Source organism: Arachis stenosperma, chromosome 3, assembly GCF_014773155.1.
Source record: "Arachis stenosperma cultivar V10309 chromosome 3, arast.V10309.gnm1.PFL2, whole genome shotgun sequence".
NCBI classification, from domain to species: Eukaryota; Viridiplantae; Streptophyta; class Magnoliopsida; order Fabales; family Fabaceae; genus Arachis; species Arachis stenosperma.
Genome location: NC_080379.1, coordinates 16,506,523 through 16,516,969, shown reverse-complemented (window position 1 = coordinate 16,516,969; position 10,447 = coordinate 16,506,523). Strand labels below are relative to the sequence as shown.

Below are 10,447 nucleotides of genomic sequence, written 5' to 3'. Positions count from 1 at the left end.
CCTTTAGAGGTTTGTTAATGCGTTATAAAAGTTGATTTATTAAGAAATAATAAACATGAAATTAGTAGCTATTCACATCCAACCCGCCAATCCGTGATGGGTCGGGTCGAATGCAAAATATGTTTATCTGCGGATCAGATAGAATATAGAATGAGACTCAACTCTACCCGACTACGCCAATCCGTGATGGGTCGGGTCGAATGCGAAATATGTTTATCTGTGGATTAGATAGAATATAAAATGAGACTCTACTCTACCCGACTAATTTGCAATATATATATATAATGTGTTAAGAGTGAGTGTTAAACTAAGAATCGTTCATTCATAATAAAAGTCTTTAATCACTAAACTAAGATTTTCAATTGAAGATTTAACATTGTTGTTTATATAAAAACTAAATTTATTTAGTGATATATAAATATCAAATTATAATTTCAATATCTCATATGAGTATTAAATATCGCATTTGTTTTATGATCCGTGGGTAGGGTCAGATATCACAGGTAGGCAAATAGAGTTAGGGTCGACATATTATAAACTTGTGCGAGTAAGATATAGTTGAATTTTAGTAAAAAATTTAATTCGCGAATAAAATTAGAGTTGGATCTACTAATGTACAATACAAACTTAAATAATTGTACTTCTTATGTAATTGATAATTGTTTGAATTAAAATGGTTGAGTTCACTTAGAACATGAAGAAAGTAAGGTCTAGTAAATTAAAAAAATGTTATACTCATAGCAGCATCATTTTAATTCTACTTGGATTGAACTTGTTGCAAATATTTTATACAACCGGTTGTAAATCAAAACAAAAGTGAAGGATTGTGTTAAGTCTCCAACGACTAATATAGAATTTTGTCAAATCTCTATAACATAAATCAAATATGAAAATTTGTCAAATTAGTTTAGTCTTAGCCATGGATTGTTGTAGCAACTCCCTAGTTGTTCATTTGGTGGCTCCCATGTTTAAAACGAAATGCAACCCATCAGAGTTTGTGTTGATGCATACGCATTTCCATTGTTTCATTCTAAGAAAGACGAAGAGTCAAACTCTGAGATAAATTCACTGGTATTTGAATGTTAATCGTTAATGTTGGTTTCATTTGACTAGAATTAGGGATGGAAATATACTGGGTAGTTTGTTAAAAGATTTGACCTAATTTAGGAAAAACTACCATTTGCACCCATAAATTTTGTGAACGCTGACAAAAGTACCCATCAAACAAGAAAACTAACGTTGTACCTAAGAAAGATGGGTTTCGTGTGACAATAGTACCCAAACCGTGATTTTTCATTGACTTTTTCATAAAATTCCCAAATTACCCCTTTTATCTTCTTCTCCAAATTTCAAATTTCACAACCCTCATCTTTCGTCTTCCTCTGCTGCTGCCAGCCACCAAAAAATTAAAAAGATTAAAAACTGTAGATTATTAATTATCTGATGTTATTGTTCAAATATTATGGTTTATTCCACCGTGAAGCACCTCAAAACGGGTCACAGTGTGTCGCTTCAGTGCGCTGTGTGCTTGATCGAGTTCAAGGACATGGACAAGCTCAGACTTTTGCCCAAGTGCAGTCACGTGTTTCACCCTGAGTGCATCGACGTGTGGCTCGCCTCGCACGTGACTTGTCCTGTCTGCAGGGCCAAGATGAAGTCGGAAAACATGGAGTTCAAGGTTGAGATTCAGGAGTTAGAGGGAAGTGCCAACCATGTGTTCGATGAAATGTCTGGGAGAACGGGTGATGTTTCTTGTGATGGGAACGAAGGTGGGGTTGGTGAGGGAGTTGATGAGGTTGTTGGGAAGTGTAATGGGACCTCAAAGGTGAGAGCTTTTGGGTTGTTAGTGAGGTCGCACTCTACAGGTCACTCTCTTGTGGAACCGGGGAAGAGCTTGGAGAGGTTCACTTTGAGGTTGCCTGAGGAATTGAGGAAGCAAATTCTGGAAGCTAATCATAAGTGTAGTGGTGGTAGTGGTGGGATGAAGCGTTCGGCAAGCTACGACATCATTTTGCAGAGTGAAGTTGGTGAAGGTAGTAGTAGTAATAAGGGGAGTAAGAATAGTAGGTGGGTGCTGTCTATGACACCTCCGTTTGTTTTTCGCGGTTGGAGTCATTTTTGTACTTTTTCTGGTTTGGTACCGCCAAATGAGTGCTCAACATGTTCTGGGATTCCTAGGCTTTGGGGTTCTTCAGCGGCAAGGGAAGAGAAAGGATGTGAAGGGAGAGAGAGGGTTTGCAACTGGTATGATGAAAATTCGAAGAATGAGGGTTGTGAAATTTAGAATTTGGGGAAGAAGATAGAAGGGGTAATTTAGGAATTTTATTAAAAAGTCAACGAAAAATCACGGTTTGGATATTATTGTCATTTGGAACCCATCTTTCATGGGTACAACGTTAGTTTTCTTGTTTGATGGGTGCTTTTGTCAACGTTCGCAAAATTCATAGGTACAAATGGTAGTTTTTCCCCTAATTTATTAAAAAATAGACACACATCTGTATTTTTTTAAAAGTCTAAATTTATTAATAGAGTTAGATCAGTTTATAAATTAACCTAACTGATGTACCACACATGTTTGGATCTAAAAATATATAAATAAATTTATAAATATATGTTCTAAAATTAAATAAGTTATTAATTTTTTATATTTATTATACTTTATTATAAATACTATTGTATATTTATATATAAAAGTTTAGATAAGTTTATAAACATTAAATTTGGTGTATTACATATAAATAGTTTTTTTGGTGACTAAATAGTTTGATATATAAAAAAAATAAAAAACATAGATTTTAGGTTTTTTTCAATAATTATCAAGCCTTTTAATAATTTTTAAGTTAGAATGGACTTAGACTTAGTTTGATAAAGAATATATTTTTCAAAAGTAGTTTATAAAAGCTAGCTTTTAAAAGTTAGCATTTTAAAAGTTATAACATCTGTGTTTGATAAATTAAATAAAAAATAACTTTTAATAAGTATAAGCAACAACAAGTGTATTTAGTAAAATAGTTTTTAAAATTTAAAAATATTATAATAGACATTAATATAAGAATTAAATTTGAATATTAATTGATATACGAGGTTATATTAGATTTTTGAATTTTGATAAGTACAAGCCAACTTTAAAAAGTTCTTCTTTAGGTATTTTTAAAAACACCCTGATTTTAAAAACTGCAAGTATAAGTACATGAGTTTTTTATTTACCAAACGCAAAACAAAGTGCTTATACTTTAAAAAACACAAACACCTTTCCAAAAAATTTTACCAAATCAATCCTTAATAAGAGTGAACTACCAACCCGACTCCTGTCCATTTTCAAGAAGGATAAAAAGACCCTCCAAAATAAAAATGATCCACTTCGGCCCTTGTCCACTACTTCTGTAACACAACGCGGTCCCTATGGGTGTTTTTCAGTTAACTCCATGCGAAAACGCTGACGTATCACGGTAATTTTGTGTGCTGGCATATGACGTTGCTGATATAGAGGTTTGTTGCAAACGTGGACTATGTGAAAATGGTCGGGGACTTATTTGTCTTGTTCCACGTTGTCAAAAACATCATCGTTTCCGTGGAATGCGACCTTTCATAAGGATTTCATACTTGAAATTTCCATAATACCCCTTCATTCACCCTGAAGAATTACCAGAAAATTCTAAGAGAGAACCTTCTTCACCGCAGAGACCATCATTGACCTCAGGGAGCTAGAGGATAGCACTGACATTGCTGTTGATGAATGCACTAACGACATTGTTGTTAACGGAGGTTGGATGACGCTTGGAGGAGTCCATTAATGGTGCTTGCATTGGCATTGTTGAGGTTAGTTCAGTTTTCCATGTGCCTCTTTATTTTTTGTGCTTTGTGTGGTCATGTTAACTGATTCTGACACACCACTATTGATGTCTGGAACCCACTTATGGTCTTAAAAAAAATATAAAGCATGAATAATGCTGATTTTTTTAATAATCAAAGTAAAAAGTATTAGTTTATAACATATTCGGAAACTAGAAACAGATTTCAATAATTTGGTATTGCACGGAAATAGGAAAAATTAATTTTTTTAAACTGTGTTGTTGTTTATACATGTTGTTAAGAGTTTAGTATATACATATATTTACTACAGATGTCTGAATATTTAGTCACTTTTATGTTTTAACATGGGAAAAATTTTAGGAGAGATTTAGAGGAAGGCCTCTGTTACTTGCATGGTAAAGTGAAGAGGTTTTCCCCAATGGACCTCTATTATGTTAACTTCTTTGATTTGGTGGCATTGTTTAAAGAATTAGAATACTTACGATATAAGGAGATGTTCTAGCTTGATATGACAGCACCTACCATGGAGTCTGGTCTTCATGCAATTAAAGGAGACGAAGAGATTAATCAAATGAGAAATATTAAACTTATGAATAGAAAGACGGATGAATTCTATATTTATTTTGATCACGAAGTTGATATGTCTGAAGTAATTGAAGAAGGTTTAGCTGAGAAGACTATAATAGTTAGTTCTTCGTCATCATCTGATGATGATGGATATGAAACTATAGAAGATGAGCCAACAAGCCCCCTCCTCCTGGATATGAGACAAATGATAGTAATAGTGATGAAGAAGAATTATATAAGAAGAAGAGAGTGTCAAAGAAGTTAGAGGCAGATAAGAAGAAAATGACTAATAAGGCTGCTGATTATGAAAAAGATGACAAGAGTAGTGATGAGAGGAATTTGGGAGTATCACCTAAGAAGAAGAGTGACTGTAAGAAGGCTCCTTCGTCTAGTAGTAGGCCGAAGCTGACACCAAAGACTGCTAAGAAGAGAGTAAACAAAAAATATTCAGATGTGAAAAGAAAGCATATTTTAAGAGATGAAATGTCCAATAAGCGGATGTCAGTTAAGAACACTAGGTCTAGTTCAAGTGTTGGGTCAACAAGACATGGGCCTGTTGGAGGGACAAAGGATAGTGAAGACAACTATGGGTCTAGTCCTGTGCCAACCAATGCAGAAATGGATCATGACTATGATAAGCCATATGAGTTTGAGAGTGAGGCCTTCAATAACCCATTTTCCTCAGAGGATGAGAGTAAAACATCATATGATTCATTTAATGAAGACACTGAATATGATGAGCTTGAGTTCAAGGTTGATTCATTTAAGCCTAGTTGTTTAAGGTTCCTACTCTTTATATATATATTCTGCTAATGTCTGTGGTTTTTAAGAATGCCCTGCATTTATGCAGTTGCAGCCATGTACAAAATTGGGTTGAAATCATAGAATTTTGTGCATCAGTAGCTAACTATAGATGCTATAAGGTCCACTTACTAACACTGCATTAAACCTGTCAATAATGAAGAATATTGGTGTCTAACAGATGCTCCAAGATGTGAACCTCCCCCAATAAAAAGACCTGCTCATCGTCCGAAATGAAGAGAAAGATAGTGGAGGGAAAAATGCACACTAACAAAGTTAGGAAGACATTTGAAGTGACATGTAGCAAATATCAAGAGACTGAGCATTATTATAAGACATGCGCAAAAATCCCCCAAAGGACCTTAACTGGACACCAATGACCAGGAAGGAGAGAAGGGCGAAACAAAAAAGAACTTGTAGATTCAAATTGTAACCAATGTCTCAAGCCATAATATTGCCCAGATAATGTTAGGACTAGATTGGGCATATTATACATATTGTTAAGGTCTAAAGTGTCTTAAATTTTAATTGTCAGAGTTCGATTTGTTCTAAAACAAAATTTTGTACATCTTTCTAGGATAAACCACATGGGAAAACAATGCTGGTGCAACTGCGATGGATTCTTTGGTAACTTAATATAAAAAATGATTTGATCTGCATATGATTAGTATGTATTATTAACTAAAATCTTCTTGTGTTGGGCTAGGCAAAAGCAAAAAATAAATAAATAAATAAATAAAATAAGAAGAAACAACCTAAAACTCTTTTGAAGAAGATTTTTTTAGAGACTTAGGAATAGAGGGATGAGATACCACTGTTAAAAACTGCACCCCAATCCCCAGGCAGAAGAGGTAAGTTTTTTGAAATTTAAAGCTATAATTATTGGACATATTTAACTATTTCATCGTTTGATTTTCTTGTTTCAGGTTTCAACTGATTCATTCAACTTGAATCAGCCACCACCACCTCAACTCAATCAAACTCAAAAGATGAAGCACCCTGTGGTTAGTGATGAGCGGATAATTTATACGCTTTTTAGCATTGTTTTTAGGTAGTTTTTAGTAAATTCAAGCTACTTTTAGGGATGTTTTCCTTAGTTTTTATGTTAAATTCACATTTCTGAACTTTACTATGAGTTTGTGTGTTTTTCTGTGATTTCAGGTAATTTCTGGCTGAAATTGAGGGACTTGAGCAAAACTCTGAAAAAGGCTGACAAAAGGACTGCTGATGCTGTTGGAATCTGACCTCCCTGCACTCAAAATGGATTTTCTGGAGTTACAGAACTCCAAATGGCGCGCTCTCAATGGCGTTGGAAAGTAGACATCCAGAGCTTTCCAGCAATATATAATAGTCCATACTTTATTTGGAAATTGACGACGTAACTTGGCGTTGAACGCCAAGTACATGCTGCTGTCTGGAGTTAAACGCCAGAAAAACGTCATGATCCGGAGTTGAACGCCCAAAACACGTCATAACTCGGAGTTCAACTCCAAGAGAAGCCTCAGCTCGTGGATTGATCAAGCTCAGCCCAAGCATACACCAAGTGGGCCCCGGAAGTGGATTTATGCATCAATTACTTACTCATGTAAACCCTAGGAGCTAGTTTATTATAAATAGGATGATTTACTAATGTATTAGACATCTTTGGTCTCAGCTTTGTTTTATTCTTCATCCTAAGAGGCTATTGATCACGTTTTAGGGGGCTGGCCATTCGGCCATGCCTGAACCTCTTACTTATGTATTTTCAACGGTGGAGTTTCTGCACACCATAGATTAAGGGTGTGGAGCTCTGCTGTACCTCAAGTATTAATGCAATTCTATTTTCTTTCATTCAATTCTCTCTTATTCTTATTCCAAGATATTCATTCGCACCCAAGAACATGATGAAGGTGATGATTATGTGACGCTCATCACCATTCTCACCTATGAACGCGTGTGATTGACAACCACTTCCGTTCTACATGCAACAGAGCTTGAATGTGTATCTCTTAGATTCTCCAACAGAATCTTCGTGGTATAAGCTAGATAGATGGCGGCATTCATGAGGATCCGGAAAGTCTCACCTTGTCTGTGGTATTCCGAGTAGGATCCTGGGAGTCCGAAAAGTCTAACCTTGTCTGTGGTATTCCGAGTAGGATTCCGGTAATGAATGACTGTGACGTGCTTCAGACTTGCAAGTGCTGGGCGTGATGACAAACGCAAAAGAATCAAGGGATTCTATTCCAGTAGGCGCGGGAACCAACCAGTGATTAGCCGTGCTGTGACAGAGCGCGTGAGCGTAGTTTTCACTGCGAGGATGGGATGTAGCGTTCGGCCAGGTGATGCCTCCAGACGATTAGCCATGCGAGTGACAGCCGCAGAGGACCATTTTCCCGAGAGGATTAAAAGTAGCCATCGTTGAACGGTGAACCCCTATACACAGCTTGCCATGGAAAGGAATAAGAAGGATTGAGTTGAAGCAGTAGGAGAGCAGGCGTCCTTGAGCCATACAGTATCTCCATATGCTTATCTGAAATTCCCACCAATGAATCTGCATAAGTATTTCTATCCCTTTTTAATTCTTCTATTTTCTTATTTCTATTTTCGAAACCATAAACCAATTTAATCTGCCTGACTGAGATTTACAAGGTGACCATAGCTTGCTTCATACCAACAATCTCTGTGGGATCGACCCTTACTCGCGTAAGGTTTATTACTTGGACGACCCAGTACACTTGCTGGTTAGTTGAACGGAGTTGTGTTCACTCGTGCCAATTTCAAATTCCATAATTTTACAATGAGTACAACTTAAAGAATATGGATCACAATTTCGTCCACCAGTTAGGCCCCCTTATTCTTTCGCATCTGGTCCATCAATGGTTATGCAATTTGCTCCACCAATAATTGGTTTTAGATCCTGTCTTACCCTAAACCAAGATGTGCATCCCAAGACAGCAACTATTAATATTCTCCTTGAGTAAAGGCAAAGTGACATTTCTGCTAAGACAATGGCTACAATAAGTTCTGGGACTGCTTTAAGGCTCTTCGGTAGCGTTTGTTTGCAGAGACTGGAACTGAGACTGAGAGACAGGGACTCAGTATTATATTTGTTGAGCTAGAGACTGGAACTTAAATTTCTGTCTCCGTCTTTAAAATTTCAGTATTTCAGTACCTCCAAAAAGTAGGAACACTGGAGACAGAAAAATTTATAGACGGGGACAAAAATTTTAATTATAATTTGTACCTAAATTACCCCATCCAAACCACTTGTGGATCTTCTTCTTGTGGAAGCCATGGTTAACCAGGCTATACCTTAAACAGTCAGCAAAAATCATTTAGCATGTTAACAACAAATAGTAACACAACACAAGAATGGATCCACTAATCGAAATAAATTGCACCAACGAATCTAATCAAAACAATTTTTCCAATTCAATATATCTTATTGCAATTTGCAAGAATGGGAAAGACCACTTCTACCTACATCCACCCTTCAATTCCTCCTAGAACCGCTAACGGAGAACAGAAAGCCCAAATGGTAAATTAATACAAAAACATTAAAGCTAAAGTATTAAGAAGAAGCACAAAAAATGCAACAAAACCAACAAAGAATTACAAGCCTAATTAACAAATAATGCTAAAGTCCATGCTTTTATAATGTACATAATGTTAGTACTAGTAGTAACTTTTCAAACCATGCTTGTTAATAAACAATAAAACAATACGTGTGTTTAATAGAACCAATTATTTGATAGTAAATAGCTATCAGGAACAGTTTTGAGGATGAAGAGGAAGGAAATGTGATCAAGACTGAATGCTTGTCAATTCATTTAATGAAAAATACTGTTTGTTACAATAAGAGCAGTACATAGACTTTGTGAATTGTAATAATGCTCTGTGGATAGATAAACTGTGCCTCCAAAACAAGGGAGAAACACACTAGGTGGTAACCATTAACATAAAAGCACTAGTGTATTAGAATCTGCAACTCTTGACAGCAAAAATTCAATAAACAATTGTGAAAATCAGATTGAGAAGTAAAGAAGGAAATAACAAACTTTACTAACTACTAATTCAGGCAAGATACAATTAACAAACAAACTAACTAATGTCCAATCTTTTGTATTTAAAATCAAATATTGGTGCCTCTAGCTTTTCCAATAAATTTCCATACAACAGTGAGTACTAATTTCGATAACAAAAGAGGGTCACAACAGGAACATAATTATGATAAATATCTCTCAAATAATCTTTTTTGATTTTCTATACAGTAATCGTCAAAAATAAATTTTAAAAAACAACAATCATAGATTTATAAATCTGCAATTAACAAGCACAAGTAAGCTCAAAAAAATTTATGATACACACAAATCAGCAATCAGCAATCACACATTCACAAATCTTTAAAAAAGATGATACAGAATTCATAAATCTACAAATGAGGACAAATAAGAACTCGGATATAACAACTTCAGAAATCTTCAACATTTGAAGCACAAATCATCAATTTTAAGCAAATCAGGGCAAATGTCAATTCATCCAACGAGGGATTTAAACGTTCTCATCAACATGCCGACAAATCAGAAGGTGAGGGTTTCACAAATCAGAAAATGGGGGAATCAAAAATCCCTCCTGAACTTCACAGAATTAACAAGTAAATAACTTAAATTGAAAGAACATACCAGCTCCGTTGACAGAGAAACAGTGGAGACCAGACGCACAGCTTCGAGATGGTGGTGACGCAGACCCACCGGCGTGGATACACCAGCAGCGTCAGAATCCGAGGGTGGCAACTGGGGCCACGAAGATGAACCAAGGAGAACTAGAGAGGCGCCGCCGTGGTTTCCACCATTAGAGGTGCTACTTGCAGCGGGTCAGGCGCCAGGAGTTCACGGCAGAGGAGAGGAGAAACGGTAGAGAAGAGGAATAAAGGGGGTTAGGGTTGGATGCTGATGAAAATGAAGTTTGGGGTTAGGGTTCTTAATTTAAATTAAGGGCATTTTAGTAATTTTAAATATTTTGTCTCCAATTTTTATTTCGAACCAAACAGGATACTGAGACATAAATTAGTCTTGTACACTTTCACACCAAACACAATACTAATATTTATTTCTGTCTCTGTCTCTTGGTCTCTATTTCTCTGTCTCGCAAACAAACGCTACCTTCAAGTTTATTTCTACCCTGGATTCAAGTCTCCTAAAAAGAGATAATTCAAGCAGTCATAGAGACTCTTTTTTGGACATGTTTTTTCTATTAATTAAGTTATGATAAATAATGGTTTGCTTAA

The 10,447-nt window shown here is 35.8% G+C and overlaps 1 protein-coding gene across 1 annotated transcript; it reads left to right on the top strand.

Moving 5' to 3' along the window:
- The first annotated feature begins 1,462 nt into the window (after window positions 1-1,462).
- LOC130965586 (E3 ubiquitin-protein ligase ATL9-like) lies at window positions 1,463-2,284 on the top strand. Its single transcript, XM_057890354.1, has one exon. It carries the CDS (start codon window positions 1,463-1,465, stop codon window positions 2,282-2,284), a length of 822 nt encoding a protein of 273 aa, XP_057746337.1.
- Window positions 2,285-10,447: the final 8,163 nt, after the last annotated feature.